The following is a 23,056-nucleotide window of genomic DNA, read 5'->3' on the forward strand; positions in this document are numbered from 1 at the left end:
AGAATCCTGTTGGTGTCTGGACATCCTCTGACTTTGGACAGGTGTCATTAAACTGTCAAATAATTTCAGTTTGAACTGGGTTTGCCTGGACCTGTTTCAACAAGTATCTTTCATGCATAGGGACTGTTTGTTGAAGCTCTCCTGAAATGTCGTAAATTTGGTCAGTTTGTGAGAAAGGAGGATTTTGGTGCAGGGTGATAACATCGAGTCAATCCAGTATCACACCTTCCAACATTAGAAATGTCTGGCGAGTTAGTTATTTGTTAAAAGTGAAAAATTCAGGCAACTTTTAATTCTGTAAAGATATGTCTGTGGCTGTATTCACTACACCACAGAGACAGACAAACACATTCACACTTACAGTCAAGTTTCCTGTTCTCCTAACCTGTGTGAGTTTGGAAGTGGGAGGAAGCCCCACACAAACATGGGGAAAACACACAAACTCCACACTAAAAGGACCAGGTCAGAAGTAACCTCGAGGAATTCTTGCTGTGAGGCAACAGTATGAACTACTCAGTTAACCTGCTGCCCTGAACTGTTAATATTAAAGATTTTTTTAATTTATTTGTAAATAAATGAAGTTTAGAACCACATGGTCTACCTCCGCCATCATTGTAATGGTGATCCACAAGGTTAATGTTTAGTTTTATTAAGTAATGAAACGACAAGCACACAATGCTCACTTCGAAATGTGGAGGAAGAAATGATCTGCTCAGGTTCATCTGTGAGTCATGTTGGATGTAGTGTCATGGTTTCGGGTCACATGGCTACATTGCATCCGAATGAAAGAAAGTCTTTATTTTCCAAGTCAAAGACAAATGCATCCAAGACGAGGTTCATCAGTTAGCAATGCAGTGATCCAAGACACACCACAAAATCAACAAAAACTTTATCAGGATGGGGGCGGCTGGGCATTGGAACATTCTATAGTAGCAATGTCTCTTATGAAATGTTCAACCAGTTAATTACGTGTTTCTCCTCCTGAACACACTGAATGGTAGAACCCTCGGAAACAAACACCAACTGAAAGAGAATGCTGTAAAAGCGTAATAAAGGAAGAAGCCAGCAAATTGGCGAATTGAATGCAACGGGATATAGAACTAAAAATGAAGTGTAATTTACTCCAATACTTCTAATACTTCCAATATTTTTCTCATAATTTTTTGGTTTGATACAAAAGGTGCTATGGCACAACAAAGAATGATGTTTCACAGATTTAGATGTAACTACCAGGATTTCAAAGAAAACATCAAATGTCTTTTTATATTCACATTTTGGTCACAAAATCCAAACAGCTTCAGTGTACAGCAAAAACAGTATGAATGGCTGTGTGGTTCCAGTACTTATTTATTTATTTATAGAAAAAATTCATAACTACTCCATTTAGCTGCACCACACGCTGGTGCTTCATGTCATATTCACCAGTTTATGAAACTGCCCTGAGCCCTGATTTGGAACCATGCAGACAGATCAGTGGGCTATCTTCCTGTCTTCTAAAAGTCTGCCACAGCCAGGTGTTTTGTAGATAAATCACTTGGCTTCTAAACATTGGATAAACTCAATGCTAGAAACAAGCTTTCTGTCCTTTGTTGTTGAAAAAAAAACAGAAAATGACCCAGGACCATTGAGTGTGATACTATAATGATTACAAAGACAACAGAATAATGGACTGCTTAGACAAACCCAACTGAGTGTCCAATGAGATGAATGTCAGTAATAATAAGAAGAATAATAACAGGAACAAATGGCATACAGTAATTATGACAGACGTGAAAGAGAAACATTTTAATCCCAGTCTAGATTTTGGTTGAACTCAGGTTTTGCAGATTGAGAATACAGGCACAGCAATTCATAATATTAAATTTAAAACAAGTTATTGTCAAGTCAACGCATCCTCCTCTGCTTACTTCTCACTGTTACTTGCTGTCTTTCTTTTTTTTTGTTTTTCTGCAAATGTAGGCGCCCGTTGTGAGGAATGTGCCCCCGGTTATTATGGAAACCCCTCACAGCCGGGAGGCCGCTGCCAGTCGTGCCAGTGCAACAACAACATAGACATGTCAGACCTGGATGCGTGTGACAGGTGGAGCGGCGAGTGCAGGAAATGCCTCTACAACACCGAGGGCCCCAACTGTGGCATCTGCAAAAGTGGTTACTATGGAGATGCTTCCCGCCGAAACTGCAGAAGTGAGTGGCAAAAATGTTCCATCTACAGTAAAAAATTGTGCAAATGTCATAATGTTATTGCTGCACCTCAAACTACATACAGGATTTAAAACTTTTAAGAACATTTTGTGTATGGACAATCCAATGTCGTTTCCCTTTGTCCTTTTCAGAATGTACTTGTAACTTCCTGGGTACCGAGCGCAGTCAGTGTGTGGGCCGTGAGGACTGCGTGTGCCAGCGTGCCACGGGACAGTGTCAGTGTTTACCGAATGTTATTGGTCTGACATGTGACCACTGCACACCTAGTCACTGGAATCTGGCCAGTGGGAGGGGCTGTGAACCCTGCAGCTGTGACCCTACCAACTCTGTCTCCTCCTCGTGCAACGAGGTCGGGAATACTGCGTTCATGATGCTGCCTCATGATGCTAATGTGGAAATTTAACATACCGTGTGTTCACACATAGATCATCACACGTCACATTAATTTTTCCTCTTTGTGTCCTCCAGTTCACCGGTCAGTGTCAGTGTCGTGATGGCTTTGGAGGAAAGACATGCACAGACTGCCAGGAAAACTACTGGGGAGACCCCAGAACACAGTGCCGAGGTTCGACACAGCAATATGATTTCTGTGTTTGTGGGAGGGGGTGCAGTGAAGAAGGCAGAGAAGGCAACGTAGATGTGAAGGGAACGACAGAGGAATAGCTGTGCAGATGGAGAGATGGGTCACAGTATAACTTTTAAAAAAGTGATCACACAGAAATCAGGTGTGTCTGCACTTGACCAAAAGGTGAAAAGTACAATGCATTGAAGATCATGAAAAATACGCAGCCTCTAGGATTATGCTCAACAACAACAAAACACTTATTCTATACACACAAAAGGTTTATTGTGGCAAAGCAGGAAGTGATGGAAAATGTGCAGATTAGGTGCTCCTTGGAACGGTTTCAGAAACAGTGCTTTAAATCAATCAATCAATCAATTCCAGTATTTACAACACCACCTCTTATTCATCTCAGAAACAGTCATGTTTTTGTAGCAGCATATACAATGATGTCACATGGGTGCTGCATGTTACATGTTTTTTGCAAAGTGTAATTTGACAATCATATATTTTTTTCATGCTTGCATGCAGTAATACTAACACCAGATGGTGAATGAAAGGTTTGACAGCTGACCGTGACATGGTAAATAAATCACAACCCCCCTTTTGTCTTGCTTTCACCCCTTCCAGCCTGTGACTGTGACTGGCGAGGCATTGAAACCTCTCAGTGCCACCGTGTGACTGGCCACTGTGTTTGCCAGCAGGGCGTGTCAGGTGTCCGCTGTGACCAGTGTGCCCGCGGCTTCTCGGGACAGTTCCCCAACTGCCAGCCCTGCCACCAGTGCTTTGGTGACTGGAATCGCATTGTGCAGGTACTTTTCGATAAAGAATAAAATATTACAACCAAATGTGAAAGATTAAATAACCACAATCAGAGATTTGAACCTCAGTGAGACCCAACTGGCCAGCAAACAGCTAATTTTAAATTATGAAGGACAAGGTTTTGGGAGCAAACATAGCTGTGGAGGTATGTTGGGTCTCCAGATTAACCACATCCTGATCTGAAACAGATATCGGATGAATATTGATTCCCCCCAATGAATATTCATGGGTTTGTAGCTATAGCATTAAACAAAACAATTACAGATAAAGATATGTCTTACAACACCAGAATTCTATTAAACATACTGGAATGTAGTAACACAGGTTTTCTGTTCATAACTGTATGAAATAGGAGAAAGAATCTGTGCTGTCTTAGACCTGTGACAGAGAACTATGCAGTATTTGATACGGAATTGGTTAAAATAAAAACTTACTGCTAAGAAATAAACCCTTATATTTTACAATTACAATGGATTCTACATGTATCATTACTAGGACTTGACAGTGCGCACCAAAGCCCTGGCAGGACGCGCACATGAGATTCAGAACACTGGACTGACTGGAGCCTATGAAAAGGCCTTCAAGGATCTGGAGGAGAAACTCGCGCAGGCCCAGGACATTGTTAATGCACGTAATGCCACTACTGCAGCTGTCACGATCCTGATGGAGCTTATTGAAGACCTCAGGTTGGCCTAACGTCTCACTTTTTAACACCTTTTCAGTTTGTAGCCTAGGAATAATACTGAATGGTATTATTCCTAGGCTTTGGTCAAAGCTCAGGCACATACCTTTTAAAATGCAGCGAGTGAATGAATGGATAGGTAAATTAATGTGTCCATCCCCTTCAGTTTGTAATCATGATTACTCAAAAGCAATAAAGCTATTATCTTGTAAGTCTCATGGTTAAATATTTCTTGTTATAACTTTGAGGTACCAGAACCATAATCACCACATTCTCCGTTCTTTGAAGTGACTGCTACACTGAACTAAGTGAAATTGTATGGCCCAGGTATAAAACTATGTCTGTTTTGTGAAAACTTATGAATAATGATTGCCAACTCTGTCTGTAGCTGCTTCCCAGTTTGGCACCTTCCCTCAGAGATACAGGGTTCAAACGCCCACAGGTTGACCAATGGGTATTTTGATCTCATTGCTCGCCTCTCTTCCTCCCATGGAAAGAGAGAGATCTCACTGTCAGAGATGAAGGTTAGGGTCAGAGTTAGTATGAGACTGTTAATGCAGAGAGCACTGGAAAGCAGGATGTAACTGTTAATATATTACAGGTTAGGCTGCCATAGATGGCACCTGCATCCAAATACCACCCTGGTATTGCGTAGTATATGATGAAATCTCAAGTTTCTGTTTTCAGCAATTAAATCTTATGCTGCAAAGAATTGTTTAACTGTATGCTACCAGGCTACAGGTTGGTTACAATACAAGGCTTATAGACTCTTTCTCCATGCTATAGAAAGGGTGAGTCTCCACGATGAGGTTGTGTAATTACTTACACTGAAGTGATACATTTGAAGTTTCAGTGATATGACAGAAATGTGAACGTAGGGAATGGGTGGCCACGAGTAAATGAATAAATAATAAAATTAAGGAGCAGCTTGGATTGCGGGTACTTCTGAGTGCATTGCAGAGCTGCCTAGCTGTCAAGACTATACATTGGGTTGACTTTAGTGTATTTGCAGTGCGATCTGTAGAGCTGTAGTATCGAGAACAATAATACAGTATTGCATCGGACCTTGTTATCGGCAGATACTCAACATTAAAGACTTGTATTAAGCAAAAAAGTTGATAAGGACATCCCTACCACATAAACATGTTTGGGCTTGTTGTAGGGAAAGGCCTTATCATTTCAATTTCAATTTATTTCATTTATATAGCCCCAGATTACAACAAAGCTGCCCATGGCACTTCACACGAGTAAGGGCTAACCTTACCAACCCCTAGAGCAAGCACACAGGTGACAGTAGTAAAGAAAAACTCCCTCTGATGGTGTTGAGGAAGAAACCTCAAGCAGACCAGACTCAAAGGGGTGACCCACTGCTTGGGCCGTTCTAACAGTTACAAAGTTTTTAGAAAACTGAAGAAACAGGAAATAGAAAAACCAGAATAGCATCAAAACAAAGTGCATTATTGAGATGAACACACAGTCATTGGCAGCCATCACATGCATGACAGAAATTAGTATCAGGTGCTGCTTTTATCTTCTCAACATATGAGCAGTTAAAGTTACATGTATTGTAGCTGGAAAGGAGCTTCTTTGTCAGTTAATTTCATTTTCAAAAGCAGTGGCCACTAAGGACAATGACACATGTAGCATGTATGTGTATTGACTGAAATATTTTAAGATTCATCAAAAATTAATTCAATTATTTCACATGAAAATTTTTGCCATGCACTGTAGAGCACAAATCGGTGACACAACTGACACCTTGAATCGTCTGGAAGGAGAGCTCACTGTTGTCCAGGATGGAAACTCTGAGGCCAGTAAGGAGCTGAGCAGTTTGGAGAGAGAGGCCATACAGCTAAACCTGACTTCAGAGCAGCTACACCACCAACTCAGCATCCTCAAAAACTCCAACTTCTTAGGTGAGAGACACACAGTCATCTGTCTTCATCTTTGTGAGTTGATGTTCAAAGGGTTAATTAGATATTTTTTAACTAGGCTCTATTTTTAAATTTTTGGGTTCATCTTTCATGACTTTAATTAATCCAGTATTTAGTTTGAACATTAAAGCATCACAGGCCAAACAGCTATACATTGTAAACATGCAGAGGCAAGCTGAAAACATGAGATGGGAAGAATGGAGCAGGCCTCTACGTAGGTACACACATGCATATTTACCTCAGTAAATGGAAAGAAACCTTTTAAAACAACTAATTCGAAAGGCAGTTCCTTACCTCAACATTAGTCTGTGGTGGCACTGCAGCCATCCACGAGGTCCGCACGAGTCAAATATACACGAGCAACACATTCTTGTTGTTTACCAACAAAGTCATTTTACAAAGTCATGGCCACATATTTAGGTCATTTTGAAAGTGGAGATCAGCCTGTGGGCTCACCACCCGCAGGATGAACCGGTGGTGTCGGTTGCACTGTCCCATGGGTGGGAATGAAAGTCGAGTTCCTCAACGTACCAGACCCAGGTGGAAGAGGCAAGCTCTGAGTCCGTGGAACATCACCTTGCTGTGGTGGAAGGATTCTTGTGCAGGAGGTGGAGTACTACCAGTTTGCCTCCACACACCGCTTTAGCTCTGGAACCACTCCCCTTGATATGGGGTGGACCTTATTATTCTCTGGAATTGACCAGGGTGTGAGGCACTGGGCAGGTGTGGGGATAGTCAGGATTCCTCGGCTGAGCACTGCTATGTTGGAACTTACCCCAGTAGATGAGAGAGTCACCTCCCTGCACCTTCAGGTGGGGGGGGGGGGGGGGGGGGGGGGTGACGACAACACTCTGACTTTTGTTTGTGCTTATGCACTGAACAGCAGTTCAGAGTATTTGGCCTTCTTGGAGTTCCTGACTAGCGTCCTGTATGGTGCTCCAATGGGGGACTTTGTTGTTCTGCAGGGGGTCTTCAACACACACGTGGGCAATGACAGACAAATGGAGAGACGTGACTGGGAGGACCGGCCTCCCTGATCTAAACCCGAGCGCTCATTTCTTATTGTACGTCTGTGCTCGTCATGGACTGTCCATAATGAATACCATGTTTGAACATAGAAAATATCCTCATATAAAATCACCAATAATAATAATAATATTAAAGCAAACAGAGCTCTGATATCGGAATAGTATTGGTATCTAGAGATATCCAAATTCAGTTATCGGGATTGGATCGGAAGTGAAAAAATGTGTATCATGCATCTCTACCTGAAGGTCTTACGTGTCTCAAGGGGCAGCAACCCTCGAAGACTGTGGTGGACACCCATGGTCATGGAAGCCATCCCACTGAAGAAAGAGTCTTTCCAGGATTTGTTATCTCGGAGGACTCCAGAGGCAGTTGCAAAGTACCAACAGGCCCGAAGGGCAGCAGCCTCTGCTGTGAGGGAGGCAAACCAGTGGATGTGGGAGGAGTTCGGTGTAGCCATGGAGAAGGACTTTTGGTCAGTACCAATGTTCTTCTGGCACACCATGAGGCACCTCAGGAGAGGAAAACGGGGAACCATCCAAGCTGTCTGCAGTCAGGAATGGACTCTGTTGACCTCAACTGAGGAGGTAATCGGGCGCTGGAAGGAACACTTTAAGGAACTACTGCATCAGACTGGAGCTCCCTCTCTAGTAGGAGCAGATCTGGAAGCTGATGGGGGATCATCATCAATCTCCCTGTTGGAAGTCACTGAGGTAATCAAACAGCTCCACAGTGGCAAGGCCCCAGTTCAAGTATCTCAGGGTTTTGTTCATGAGTGAGCGGACAGTGGACCATGAGATTGGCTGGAGAAACGGTGCAGCAGGCTGGTATTGCATTCACTCTGCTATACTGTTGTGGCAAAAAGAAAGCTGAGCCAAAAGGTGAAACTCTGGATCTACTAGTCAGTCTTTGTTCCTACTCTCACCTATGGTCATAAGAGTTGGGTCATGACCAAAAGAACCAGATCGCAGGTACAAGCAGCCGAAATGCATTTGCTCAGGAGAGTGGCTGGTGTCTCCCTTAGAGATAAGGTACAACTAAGAAGCTCAGCTCAGAGTAAAGCTGCTGCTCCTTCGCATTGAAAGGAGACAGCTGCGGTGGTTCAGGCATCTGGTAAGAATGCCCCCTGAATGCATCCCTAGGGAGGTGTTCCAGGCATGTCCATCTGGGAGGAGACCCCGGGGAAGACCCAGGACTAAGTGAAGAGATTATATCTCCACACTGGCCTGGGAACGCCTCATATCCCCCACCAAGAGGTGATTAATGTGGCCTGAGAAAGGGAAGTTTGAGGTCCCCTGCTGGAACTGTTGTCCCTGTGATTCGATCTTGGATAAGCAGTTGAAGATGAGTGAATGAGTGAGATCAGCTATTTGAATTTACGTCTGTCAATGTTTATTTGAACTGAATACACTGTACCCACATGTCAGAGCACCCAGTTCTGCCTGAAAAGGGGGTCTGTGAATGCATGAGTGCGCGCCCAGTATAAATAACCCACGCATTTAAGTGCCAGACTGTGCCAGATCTGTTCCGCCTTGTGGACAGCTGTCATATTGCAAACTCTCAAATTAACATTGTCATGTGACTACTTCTTCTTTCAGCTGCTCCCATTAGGGGTCGCCACAGCAAATCAATCTTTTCCATCTCATCCTGTCCTCTGCATCTTCCTCTGTCACCCTAACCACCTACGTGTCCTCCCTCAGCACATTTATAAATGTCCTCTTTGGCCTCCTTCTTTTCCTCTTGCTTAGTGTCTCATCCTCAGCATCTTTCTCCCTATATACCCTGGGTCCCTCCTCTCTCCACATGTCCAAACCATCTCAATCTCGCCTCTCTGATTTTGTCTCCAAACTGTCCAACCTGAGCCGTCCCTCTGATATGATCATTCCTAATCCTGTCCATCCTCGTCACTCCCAGAGAGAATCACAACATCTTCAGCTCTGCCACCTCCAGCTGTGCTTCTTGTCTTTTTGATAGTGCCACAGTCTCTAAGCCGTACAAGATAGCTGGTCTCATTACTGTCTTGTAGACTTTGCCCTTCAATGCAGACATCCTTCTGTCACAAATCACTCTTGCCACCTTTCTCTACCCAGTCCTTCCTGCCTGCATTCTCTTCTTCACCTCTGTACCACACTCCATTACTTTGGATAGTTGGCCTTAAGTATTTAAAATCATCTACCTTTACTACCTCCATGCATTGTAACAGTGCTATTCCACTACTCAGTCTTGCTCCTAGTGACTTTCATTCCCCTTTCTGTCCAGAGCATATCTCCATATCCCCAGGCTAGTCTCAACCTGCTCTATCCTCTCACTACAGATCACAATGTCATCAGCAAACATCACAGTCCATGGAGACTACTGTCTGATCTTGTCCGTCAACCTGTCTATCACCATTGCGAACAAGAAAGGGCTATGAACCAATCCTTGTTGTAGTCCCACTTCCACCTTGAATGCATTTGTCATTCCATCTCACTGCTGTCACACTGTCCTTGTACATATCCTGTACCTCCCTCACATACTTTTCTGTCACTCTAGATTTCTTCATACTGATTTGAGTAAAAGACAAACAAAAACATTGCATGCATGTGTAAAATAACTCATGAATTTATATAAAAATAATTCCCCATGCTAAGCAAACGTTATTGTGGGTCACCTGGCATATTTTACGGAACTGAGAAAGGACCAGAGCACACTGATAACGTCGACACAAGTCGACAGAAGAAAAACCTTGTGAAAACTCATTATTTATTTCTTTTTACGATGTGTTGTCACAAAATTAATTTAGGGTGGGAATTTAATCAACTTTAATAAGAAATTAAATGGGGGTTCAGAGAGACTGCTGTAATTACTGGCATATATCAGCACTTTCCCCCATTCATTTTATAAAATGTAATATTAAGGGCCCCTTCACACATAACACAAAAGATGCAGAAACCGGAAGATAATCCGTGAACCAAAAATGAAATGGGGAAGACTGAAACATTTCACCTGCTGTCATGAGGAATGCACGTGCGAACACAGTACGCACACATGGAAAGTCACGCATACAGCAGCGGAGGAAAAAATTAATTCCTGTTATAAAGAGCAGATTTAGCCTGCACCAAACGTACACCAGGAAGTAATGAAATGATGTGGATTACTGTTCTCTCTTCCAATGTTTTACATGAATTACCTGATGCGCACGAGCCGGCTAGCTCGCATTTCATGAAGAGTTGGCTCCCGTGTCATGAAGAGTCACCTCCCATGTTATGAAGAGCCAGGCTCTCACATCGTGAACTCATCAGCAGTGATCCGCAGCAAATGTGATCTGTGTTTTAATTATTACAATGTGGGGAAATCCCACAGTGACACACGCCTTGTGGGCGCGTCCTGCATGGCACAATATTCAGCAGCTTTGCGGTGCGCTGACACCGCGGTCAGCTGAAGCAATATGTTTTCATTTATTCCCACATGAGGACAGCATGCCAACGTCCGCGCTTCATGCTGTAGTTATGCGACTTCATATCCTACAAGCCACTACAGGTGTTCCCAAGCTATGACATTGGCGCACCGCTCACTCTCTGTTGCTTTGTTCTGTGGTTTTAATGTTATGTATGTATTGTTATGTGTTTGTCCTGCATCTGTTGTGTGGGCCGCCAGAAGAGGAGGTACTGCTGGCCCACCACCAGAGGGCGCCCTGCCTGAAGTGCGGGCTTCAGGCACGAGAGGGCGCTGCCGCCACGGACACAGCCGGGGGTGACAGCTGTCACTCATTATCTCATGACAGCTGTCACCCATCTACACTTCATCATACTACTCCATAAAACCCAGACGTCATCTCCACCTCGTTGCCGAGATATCATCTACCTGTGAAGGTAATATCCTCAGCCAGAAGCTAATTGTGTCTTAGTCTGAATTCATTTTGCAGCTGCTTTCCTGTGGAGTGCCTTATCAGTGAGGTTGGTGTAATCAGCGACGGCTTCGCTTCACACCCCAGCCAGATAAGTGTTGAGACAGGAGCTGCACGAGTGTGTGTGAGAGGTGGAGGTGGAATCTCCACCATTGTTGTTACTGGGTGTACACACACCCACTTCTTATTGTTTCTGCTCCTCGCCAGCAGTACCAGATCCGACATTCGGAGACGGTGGCCACCTGGGGACTCGGGACTTGGCGGCTCCAGTATTCTCCAGGTTCGGTGGCGGAAGAAATCGTGTGGTTCCGGTTCTTCTCGGGACAGATGTCTTCTATCCTCGAGCCTGCCCACACGTCACCGTTGTAGATTGACTGTTTGCAAAATTCTGTATTCCTCTGTATTGTGGTTGTGCTCATTCACAACAGTAAAGTGTTTATATTCGACTCTTTCATTGTCCGTTCATTTACGGACAATGAGAAATTGTCTGTTGTGGGTCCGTATCACTACACTTTCCCAACAGGATATCTCAGCCAGCGTCATGGATCCCGAGGGGCGTCACCCATCTGTTGAACAGCCAGTGGAAGAGCAGGGTGCACAGGCGTCTGCAGGAGGCGTGATTGGTGAGTTGCAGCAAATCCTCACTGCCTTTACCGCTCGGTTGGATCTGATGACCGAGCAAAACGTCATCCTTAATCGCAGGATGGAGGCTCTCATCGCACAGGTGGAAGCGCGCGCTCAGGGCGCTGCTGCGGCTCCTCCTCCTGCTGACCCAGTGCAGAATAAAGACATTCCACTGGTCGTTCAACGACCCCCCCCACCATCCCTAGAAGCATACATAAGTCCCCCAGAGCCGTACGGAGGTTGTGTGGAGACGTGCGCGGACTTTCTTATGCAGTGCTTGCTCGTCTTTGCACAACGTCCCGTAATGTACACGTCTGACGCCAGTAAGGTGGCTTATGTAATTAACTTGCTTCGTGGTGAGGCACACGCTTGGGCTACGGCGCTTTGGGAGCAAAATTCACGGCTCCTTACCACTTATACTGGGTTTGTGAGGGAGTTCAGAACGGTTTTTGATCACCCTAACAGAGGAGAGACTGCTTCAACAGTGCTGCTGTCAATGAGACAGGGGCGCCGGAGCGCAGCCGAATATGCAGTCGACTTCCGCATCGCGGCTGCGAGGTCCGGCTGGAATAACGTTGCGCTCCGCGCCGCCTTCATAAGTGGACTGTCGTTGGTCCTGAAGGAGCACCTGGTAGCGAAGGACGAACCGCGGGATTTAGATGGGCTTATTGATCTCGTTATACGGTTAGACAATCGGTTGGAGGAACGCCGTCAGGAGCGAGACGAAGGACGTGGCCGGGCACGCGCCGTCCCTCTCCCTTCCGGGTCCGAAAAGGTTCCGCCCTCCCCACGCTCCACAGCCTCAGCGCTCCGTGTGGCAACAGCTCCCCCTGCTGACGAAGCTATGGACACGAGCAGGGCCACATTTAACAGACAGAGGAGGCTGGCCCGCGGGGAGTGCTTTGTCTGCGGCTCGAGTGAGCACCAGCAGAGAGACTGCCCCAAGCGGTTTAAACAACAACGCCCGCCCCTAGAAACTGGGCTTAGGGTGGGCCAAGACATTCACGTGGGACACACACATATTTCCACACGACTCCCAGTTACAATCCTGAGCGGGGATTTAACCCTTCAAGCCCCAGCACTGGTGGACATGGGTCAGAAGGGAATCTGCTAGACAGCAGATGGGCTAGGGAGGTAGGGCTCCCTCTGGTGGCGCTCCCTTCACCATTGCAAGTGCGGGCACTAGATGGCACCCTTCTCCCTTTAATCACGCACAAGACACAACCTGTAACTCTGGTGGTGTCTGGAAATCATCGGGAGGAGATCGAGTTTTTTGTGATTCCATCTACCTCCCGAGTGATTTTGGGCTTCCTGTGGATGTTGAAACACAATCCCTGGATTGATTGGCCATCTGGGGTGGTGGTTCAGTGGAGCGAAACCTGCCATCGGATGTGTTTAGGTTCCTCGGTTCCTCCCGGTTTACAGGTTAAAGAGGAGGTCAAAGTCCCTCCCAATCTGACGGTGGTACTGGTTGAGTACCACAATCTTGCTGACGTCTTCAGCAAGGATCTGGCACTCACCCTTCCCCCGCACTGTCCGTACGATTGTGCCATTGATTTGATTCCAGACGTGGAGTTCCCGTCCAGCAGGCTGTACAACCTCTCATGACCTGAGCGCGAATCAATGGAGACCTACATTCGGGACTCATTAGCTGCCGGGCTGATCCGGAATTCCACCTCCCCAATGGGTGCAGGTTTCTTTTTTGTGGGCAAGAAAGATGGCGGACTCCGTCCATGCATTGATTACAGGGGGCTGAATGAGATTACGGTTCACAATCGATACCCGTTGCCCTTGTTAGATTCTGTGTTCACCCCCCTGCATGAAGCCAACATCTTTACAAAGTTGGATCTTAGGAATGCGTATCACCTGGTTCGGGTCCGGAAGGGAGACGAGTGGAAGACGGCATTTAACACCCCATTAGGTCATTTTGAGTACCTGGTCATGCCATTCGGCCTCACTAACGCCCCAGCGACGTTCCAAGCTTTGGTTAATGACATCTTGCGGGACTTCCTGCACCAATTCGTTTTCGTGTATCTGGACGATATACTCGTCTTTTCTCCGGACCCTGAGACTCATGTCCAGCATGTACGTCAGGTCCTGCAGCGGTTGTTGGAGAACCGGCTGTTTGTGAAGGGCGAGACGTGCGAGTTCCACCGCACTTCTTTGTCCTTCCTGGGGTTTATCATCTCCTCCAACTCCGTCGCCCCTGATCCGGCCAAGGTTGCGGCGGTGAGAGATTGGCCCCAACCAACAAGCCGTAGGAAGCTGCAACAGTTCCTCGGCTTTGCTAATTTCTACATGAGGTTCATTAAGGGCTACAGTCAGGTAGTTAGCCCCCTGACAGCCCTGACCTCTCCAAAAGTCCCCTTCACCTGGTCGGATCGGTGCGAAGCCGCGTTCAAGGAGTTGAAACGACGGTTCTTGACTGCACCAGTTCTGGTGCAGCCCGACCCTAGCCGCCAGTTTGTGGTTGAAGTGGACGCCTCTGACTCAGGGAAAGGAGCCGTGCTATCCCAGAGCGGAGAGACCGATAAGGTTCTTCACCCGTGTGCCTACTTTTCCCGCAGGTTGACCCCGGCTGAACGGAACTATGACGTTGGCAACCGAGAACTCCTTGCGGTGAAAGAGGCTCTTGAGGAGTGGAGACATCTGTTGGAGGGAGCGTCTGTGCCGTTCACGGTTTTCACTGACCATCGGAACCTGGAGTATATCAGGACCGCCAAGCGGCTGAACCCCAGGCAAGCCCGCTGGTCACTGTTCTTCGGACGTTTTGACTTCTGGATCACCTATCGCCCCGGGACCAAGAACCAGAGATCGGATGCCTTGTCCCGGGTACACGAAGACGAAGGCAAAACTGAGCTGTCGGATCCACCGGAGCCCATCATTCCGGAGTCCACTATCATGACCACCCTCACCTGGGACGTGGAGAAGACCGTCCGGGAGGCCCTGGTACGGAGCCCGGATCCCGGAACTGGGCCGAAGAACCGACTTTACGTCCCACCAGAGGCCAGAGCTGCAGTCTTGGATTTCTGTCACGGTTCCAAGCTCTCCTGTCATCCAGGGGTGCGAAGGACCGTGGCAGTTGTCCGGCAGCGCTTCTTGTGAGCGTCTATGGAGGCCGACGTCCGGGAGTATATCCAGGCCTGCACCACCTGTGCCAGGGGCAAGGCAGACCACAAAAGGTCCCAAGGACTTCTCCAGCCGCTTCCTGTGCCTCATCGCCCCTGGTCCCATATCAGCCTGGATTTCGTCACGGGCCTCCCGCCATCCCAGGGCAACACCACCATCCTCATGATAGTGGACCGATTCTCCAAGGCGGCCCACTTCGTGGCCCTCCCGAAGCTCCCAACGGCCCAGGAGACAGCAGACCTCCTGGTCCACCACGTCGTCCGTCTGCATGGGATACCAACTGACGTAGTCTCGGATCGTGGTCCCCAGTTTTCCTCTCAAGTCTGGAGGAGTTTCTGTAGAGAACTGGGGGCCACCGTGAGCCTCTCGTCCGGGTACCACCCACAGACGAACGGACAGGCAGAACGGGCCAACCAAGAGTTGGAACAGACCCTCCGCTGTGTGACATCCGCGCACCCGACGGCCTGGAGTACCCATCTGGCCTGGATCGAGTATGCACATAACAGCCAGGTGTCTTCTGCCACCGGCCTCTCCCCATTTGAGGTGTGTCTAGGGTACCAGCCCCCATTGTTTCCCGTGGTGGAGGGAGAGGTCGGTGTGCCCTCGGTCCAGGCCCACCTGCGGAGGTGCCGTCGGGTGTGGCGTACCGCTTGTTCTGCCTTGTTAAAGGCCCGGACGAGGGCTAAGGCCCATGCAGACCGCCAGCGGTCCCCGGCCCCTGCATACCAGCCCGGGCAGGAGGTGTGGTTATCAACGAAGGACATCCCCCTCCAAGTGGACTCCCCTATGTTGAAGGACAGGTTCATCGGACCATTCAAAATCCTCAAGATCCTCAGCCCTGCCGCAGTGAAGCTCCAACTCCCAGCTTCACTGCGGATCCATCCTGTTTTCCATGTGTCCAGACTGAAACCACACCACACCTCACCCCTCTGTGCTCCCGGTCCGGCGCCGCCTCCTGCCCGGATCATTGACGGGGAGCCGGCTTGGACAGTGCGCCGGCTCCTGGACGTCCGTCAAATGGGCCGGGGGTTCCAGTATTTGGTGGACTGGGAGGTGTATGGCCCCGAAGAACGCTCCTGGGTGAAGAGGAGCTTCATCCTGGACCCGGCCCTCCTGGCCGATTTCTACCGCCGACACCCGGATAAACCTGGTCGGGCGCCAGGAGGCGCCCGTTGAGGGGGGGGTCCTGTTGTGTGGGCCGCCAGAAGAGGAGGTACTGCTGGCCCACCACCAGAGGGCGCCCTGCCTGAAGTGGGGGCTTCAGGCACGAGAGGGCGCTGCCGCCACGGACACAGCCGGGGGTGAAAGCTGTCACTCATTATCTCATGACAGCTGTCACCCATCTACACTTCATCATACTACTCCATAAAACCCAGACGTCATCTCCACCTCGTTGCCGAGATATCATCTACCTGTGAAGGTAATATCCTCAGCCAGAAGCTAATTGTGTCTTAGTCTGAATTCATTTTGCAGCTGCTTTCCTGTGGAGTGCCTTATCAGTGAGGTTGGTGTAATCAGCGACGGCTTCGCTTCACACCCCAGCCAGATAAGTGTTGAGACAGGAGCTGCACGAGTGTGTGTGAGAGGTGGAGGTGGAATCTCCACCATTGTTGTTACTGGGTGTACACACACCCACTTCTTATTCTTTCTGCTCCTCGCCAGCAGTACCAGATGTTATGTGTCGACGCGGGTTGAGGAGCGGACCTGCGTCTGACGGAACCCAGCGCTAAAATAACCAGAAAGCGGTTCCAATAACAAAACAATTTATTTTTTCCACCCTCTGGTGCATAACAAAGTGTATGAACAAAAGATGCGTCAGTCTGGTGGAGTGAAGGCTGGCACGCTCTCCAGCGCCTAAAAGGATCGAAGCCCGGCACTTCTGGACTCACTTTACCGCCAAACACCCCCCAGGTGGACACGACAAACCGACTCTCTGTGAAGGATAGAAAAGGTGAGGTAAGTCAGCAGCTACAACCAATATCCTTCAAAAGGCACACACTATCAGCAACACATTCAGGTCTGTATTTAAGCTTTATGTAAATGAGCAGCTTCTCACAACAGGTGGAGGATTACCACTCCGCACGCCACGGCAGTGAGAAGCGAGCTGCACAATTCTCATCACAGTTCAAATCTCCTGCGTAACAAAATACCAAGTTACTATCAACAATTAGTCAAACAATTAATCACCTCAGATGTGTGCTGACAGCATGTGTCCCTCACCCTTCTTCCTTCACAGGCAAGATGTGTCAAACCCAGGCGCGGTCCTCAGCGTCTCACAAACGAACATCACAAGGTCGAGTTCCCAGCAATTCTGCTTGAATCACACATGGCTTAAATGCAGAACGCCATCTCATTATCTGCTTCAGCTGAAAGTCTTTAAGGTTGCACTTGAGCACCATCCACAGGTGCTGCACATAACGCTGATGAGGGTGAAGGACTCTTCAGCCAGCACCTTCTCCACAGACAAATCAGTTTTCATACCACCTGGAGAGCAAAGAAAAGAAAAGAACACCAAAATGTCCAGCCACACCCCTCCAACACACAACAGTACCCCCCCTTTAACGGGAAGTCTCCCGGCGACCGAACAGACCAGGTCCGAGAACAGCACCTCCCTCCGGGGTCCTCGTCAGGAAGCAAACAACATAATGCTCCCAAGGTCCACCACAGACAGCAGGACAGGGCACCGCAGCTGGAAGGCCGGCTGGCATCAACAAAAACCCCAAAACAGTCCCTAGTACAATCCAGCATACAAGGAAAAACATAAAACCCACCCAAAACCTCCCCAGGGGACCGTCCCATCCAACCCCGGGAAGAAAAGAAAAACTCCCAAATGCAAAAACCCAACACAGCCCCACAAACACAATACAAACATAAATGCATAAAAGAAAAATAACAAACAACCCCCCCAGAATGACTTGCAGAGCCCAACACCCCCCAGAAGGCCTTTACCGCCGGTTCCAGGAGGAATAGCCAGAACCGGAATCCCACAAAGGTCCCCAGGTACACGTGGAGCAAACGGCGCCCCCCAGAGGACCGTACCATCAAACCCCAGGAGGCCCCTCCCCACAGCCTCGGAACCCCAGACCCGGCCACACTTGGCTAGTCGGCCCCACAAACCAATTCCCCCCCAGAGGACCGTCCCATCAACCCTGGAGGTGGAACCCGGAAGGAAACAAAACAAAATCAAAGTCCAACCCCCGGAGGACTACCCTAAACAACCCCGGGGGCAAATAAAACAACCGTTAAACCCTGTTACCTTCCCCGGCACCCCGAAAGACCCCAGGTCCCTCCCAGAGCCCCTCGGCGGCTCAATTTTGGCGAACGGCACAGAACATCAAGCCGGGGAAGGGAACAGGAAAAACTAACCCACCCCCAACCCCTAGGCGCAGCGGAAAACCGGAAATACGTCCGGTGCCCCAACTCGACCATACCCCAGCTTCTCGGAAGGGGTGGAACTACCGAAATGGCGAACGGCAACAGATCGGCCCACCCCTCCGACTGAGGTATGTTCCTGCTGCACCACACCCCGGCAACACCAATGACGAACGGTACAAAGGCCCACCGAGGCTGGAGTGGAACCGGGCCCTAACCAAACCAAGAAAAACGCCCCTAATAACCCCCCCCTAGGTGCAGAGGTTTTCTGAGAACGCTCAGCGTGACCAACCTTCACCACCCCACAACCCACAAGATGAACGGTCTTGGGGCAAGTGAGGTTGGGGTTAGGGAAGTAGGGAAATAAAAAACAACAAAACAAAACGACCCCAGACCCAAACAGAAAATACCTAAATACACATAAAAAAACAACGATCAAGTGAGTCCAGACGGGCCTCTAACCACCTATCATTCACTCCACCAGACACGCCTCTGACTCCCCAAACAAATTATAACCCCTATTCAAAGAAACAAAACATTAGCCCATACAAGTGTTTTTTTTTTTTTTTGTGTGTGTGTGTGTATTATTTCGCCTGTCCCAGAACACCTGGAGATACGTCACCCGCATAAGGCTCCGGATGACAAATAAGCGGTTCGGACGCCAAATCTCTGGGTTACGGAGTTATCTGCACCGGTATCGATGGTGCCGCAGCAGGAAGCGGAACGGCTTGCGCTGCAAGCTCCGTAACACGGGCGTCTGTTTGTTTAATTTGGTTTGCGAGATGCTGTAATTGCTCCCATATTTTCTACAAGTGTTCTTGTACTCTTTCGGCGAAAGGAACCGCCTCTGCCGCTGGGTCCATTATGGAATGGCCGGGAACTACTGTTATGTGTCGACGCGGGTTGAGGAGCGGACCTGCGTCTGACGGAACCCAGCGCTAAAATAACCAGAAAGCGGTTCCAATAACAAAACAATTTATTTTTTCCACCCTCTGGTGCATAACAAAGTGTATGAACAAAAGATGCGTCAGTCTGGTGGAGAAAGGCTGGCACGCTCTCCAGCGCCTAAAAGGATCGAAGCCCGGCACTTCTGGACTCACTTTACCGCCAAACACCCCCCAGGTGGACACGACAAACTGACTCTCTGCGAAGGATAGAAAAGGTGAGGTAAGTCAGCAGCTACAACCAATATCCTTCAAAAGGCACACACTATCAGCAACACATTCAGGTCTGTATTTAAGCTTTATGTAAATGAGCAGCTTCTCACAACAGGTGGAGGATTACCACTCCGCACGCCACGGCAGTGAGAAGCGAGCTGCACAATTCTCATCACAATTCAAATCTCCTGCGTAACAAAATACCAAGTTACTATCAACAATTAGTCAAACAATTAATCACCTCAGATGTGTGCTGACAGCATGTGCCCTCACCCTTCTTCCTTCACAGGCACGATGTGTCAAACCCAGGCGCGGTCCTCAGCGTCTCACAAACGAACATCACAAGGTCGAGTTCCCGGCAATTCTGCTTGAATCACACATGGCTTAAATGCAGAACGCCATCTCATTATCTGCTTCAGCTGAAAGTCTTTAAGGTTGCACTTGAGCACCATCCACAGGTGCTGCACATAACGCTGATGAGGGTGAAGGACTCTTCAGCCAGCACCTTCTCCACAGACAAATCAGTTTTCATACCACCTGGAGAGCAAAGGAAAGAAAAGAACACCAAAATGTCCAGCCACACCCCCCCCCCCAACACACAACACCAGATCCGACATTCGGAGACGGTGGCCACCTGGGGACTCGGGACTTGGCGGCTCCAGTATTCTCCAGGTTCGGTGGCGGAGGAAATCGTGTGATTCCAGTTCTTCTCAGGACAGACGTCTTCTATCCTCGAGCCTGCCCACACGTCACCGTTGTGGATTGACTGTTTGCAAAATGTTGTATTCCTCTGTATTGTGGTTGTGCTCATTCACAACAGTAAAGTGTTCATATTCGACTCTTTCATTGTCCGTTCATTTACGCCCCCTGTTGTGGGTCCGTGTCACTACACTTTCCCAACAGCATCTGTCAGATGTCTGTGTTGTAATGTAACACCTTGCGTGCACGGTCATGTCCAGCTGTCAGTCATTCGGCAGTCAGCTGACATGCACTGTGTGTCCACAGTAAAGCGATCACACAAGAATGAGTTGACGCCTTCATCCTTATGTCTTTATTTAATTTCCACTCTTTCTGTCTGTCAAGTAAACTACAGTTTATGTGGTGGAAGTGACATCAGCTGGCCAGGCGGCTTCACAACCTGCCATGTGCTCAAATGCTGGCCGGTGTCCCGTCAAGATGAGGTGAACGTCGAGATGAGGTGCGTCGCGCTACTGCGCTTGCATGCGCACATCGCTCTACCCCGGACTTGAAGACGTCACCTGTCGAGATGAGGTGCCTCACGCAACTGCACATGTGGAGATGATGTAACTCGCTCGACGTGCAACTGCGCATGTGCATTTTTTTGTTGTTTTTTCCGTTAAAGCTTTTCTTTTTTATTAATTGTATTCAGTGTATTTATAGCCTAGTAAGTAAAACATTTTCTGTATTTTACGTTAGGAGCATAAATGTATGTATATGTATATTTTGCCTGTCAAAATAAGCTAACTCCAGGTTAAAAATACTTATCATTTTATAGTGAGTAGATTTTATACATTACTACGTTCAGATGAACAATTTATACATTTACTTGCCCATCAAAATAAGCGAACTTCGTCAATTAATTTTTTCAGTGCACACATATGCAGTTACGCGAGGAATCTCATCTCGACGACGCACCTCATTTTGACAGAACACCGGTCCTCATGAGGGTGTGAGTGCCCGCACACACATGTGCACTCTGTGTTCTCCAGCTGAGGTGCAGCACACAGCGGTCAGCTGCTCCAGCACCGAACTCCAGGACCTTCAGCCACAGCTGACAATGTTAGATTCATGGCGTGTGTGTGTGTGTTGGTGGTGGTGCTGGGGGACGACGATGACACACTCCACAAGCCATTTGTGTTGGGGGGGGTGGTTCAGCACAGTCACACTCGTGTGTTGCTAGGTTATGCCACTTTCGTGTGGCACTTAGACACATTTCACAGACAGGTCGAATGTGATGTATCAGGTGTGCAAATAGCCCCGCCTTTTCTAAGTGTGCAGCGAGCGATGTGTGTGACACCTGGAATTTTGCCGACACCTGCCGAGAGGGGATCGAATGAGCACGCGCAGGGCATTCACTGTCACTTTCACTTTATGTTGCTTGTGTGCGCAAATGTTGTGGCAACAGGTATACGAGGCGTTTGAGGTGGCTCAGATTTTTCACAAATGCCATGCAATTCCTCCTTCGTGCGCTAGTCAGCTTCAAAAGCTTTATGTGTGAAGGGGCCCTAAGGTGTGCATTATACAAAAGGACTAAATGCTACCTCAATACAAAGGAAAGAGGCTATTATTAATATAAAAGAGAGCTAAATTTCACATTTCATTACCCATCGTTAGGATTACATACTACTCCTGCTTATAAACACCAGTAATTACCTCCAACCACAGCTGTGTAATCTGTCGGCTGCAAACTCTTCGTTGGTATATTCATTCAAATGGATATGGACAGTCATGAAATTCAAAGGGCTTATCTGTAAATTCAAAGTTACTGTATTTAAATATTCAGTGAAGAATTTATAAATAGACTGTTTTAAAAAAACAACAGCATTTGACTTGTATAAACTTACTGGACTCTTGCAGTGCCACTGACAAATTAAGTAGCTGCTTTTCTAACCAGATATTTTGAATTTTTCTTTAGATTTGCTGAGACATCCAGCCATTGCCTTAGGTCACTGGTTAGTGTCCAAATCACGCAACCATACAGTAAGACACATAGCACCAGGAGTTTTGTGTCAAATGAGCAGTTACTGAGGGAAACAAGGATGAGGAGTGTCACTTGCATTATGAGGGAACGTCAGCTTTGATATTTTAGCACTGTGTCCCATTTCTCTGTGCATGATCCAGCGCACAAATGGCTGAGCGTTGATGCTGACAGTCCCGTTGCCAGATCTCAGTCTTAAGGGGGGCTTATGAAATCCACCAGGTGGGCACCACTATTAATAGCTTATTTTTACTATTCACGCAGCCCTAATCCCTCACAATAATCATCACATTAACCATGACCGGACCAGCGCGCTCTCTCTCTCTCTCTCTCTCACTCACTCACACACACACACACACAAGTACAAATAACGTATTAGATCACACGCAGCATCTCGAACTAAACAAACAAAAAAACACCACAGCGGGTGCATTTCAAAGCAACCAACAGAGGGGTAGCTACCAATTGCCAACACACACACACCGCCACCACCACCACCAACTGAATGTGCACATGACGTATTAGATGACAACCAGCATCTCAAACTAAACACAAAAAAAAAACCACCACGGCGGGTGCATTTCAAAGCAACCAACAGAGGGGTAGCAGTAGCAATAGTACCAATTGCCATCACACACGCACACACACACCACTGGCGGATGCTGGTCTTTCAAGGAGGGGAAGCTCAATTTCGGCCTACATCATAAAATGTGTCGGTTTATTTATACGTAAATTCTACCCTTCGTTCCTTTTCAAGAAACAGTACATTTTATTTGTTACAGCACTTCTAGTCAGCCAGCGGGACAGCTGAAAAGACCTGTTACTTTTCCCCATCTTTTGCACCAAATTAATCTGAGGAGTTGATCTGCCCTGCTGTTTAACTTTAAGTTTTTCTTCGTTAAGGAAGACTATCAAATGGCTTCGCCAAAATCCGGTCCACA

At 47.8% G+C, this 23,056-nt stretch overlaps 1 protein-coding gene across 3 annotated transcripts in view; it reads left to right on the plus strand.

Annotated features, from left to right (window-relative positions):
• The window catches only part of lamb2 (laminin, beta 2 (laminin S)), a 182,666-nt gene that overhangs the window by 142,516 nt on the left and 17,094 nt on the right, over window positions 1–23,056 (plus strand). For all 3 annotated transcript variants that reach the window (XM_034172157.1, XM_034172156.1, XM_034172155.1), the window contains 6 exons: window positions 1,960–2,184; window positions 2,334–2,551; window positions 2,671–2,767; window positions 3,395–3,576; window positions 4,082–4,272; window positions 6,000–6,184. In XM_034172157.1, coding sequence (XP_034028048.1) covers window positions 1,960–2,184; window positions 2,334–2,551; window positions 2,671–2,767; window positions 3,395–3,576; window positions 4,082–4,272; window positions 6,000–6,184 — 1,098 coding nt within the window. The remainder of the gene's footprint in view (window positions 1–1,959; window positions 2,185–2,333; window positions 2,552–2,670; window positions 2,768–3,394; window positions 3,577–4,081; window positions 4,273–5,999; window positions 6,185–23,056) is intronic.

This window comes from Thalassophryne amazonica, chromosome 6, assembly GCF_902500255.1.
Source record: "Thalassophryne amazonica chromosome 6, fThaAma1.1, whole genome shotgun sequence".
In the NCBI taxonomy this organism is placed as follows: Eukaryota; Metazoa; Chordata; class Actinopteri; order Batrachoidiformes; family Batrachoididae; genus Thalassophryne; species Thalassophryne amazonica.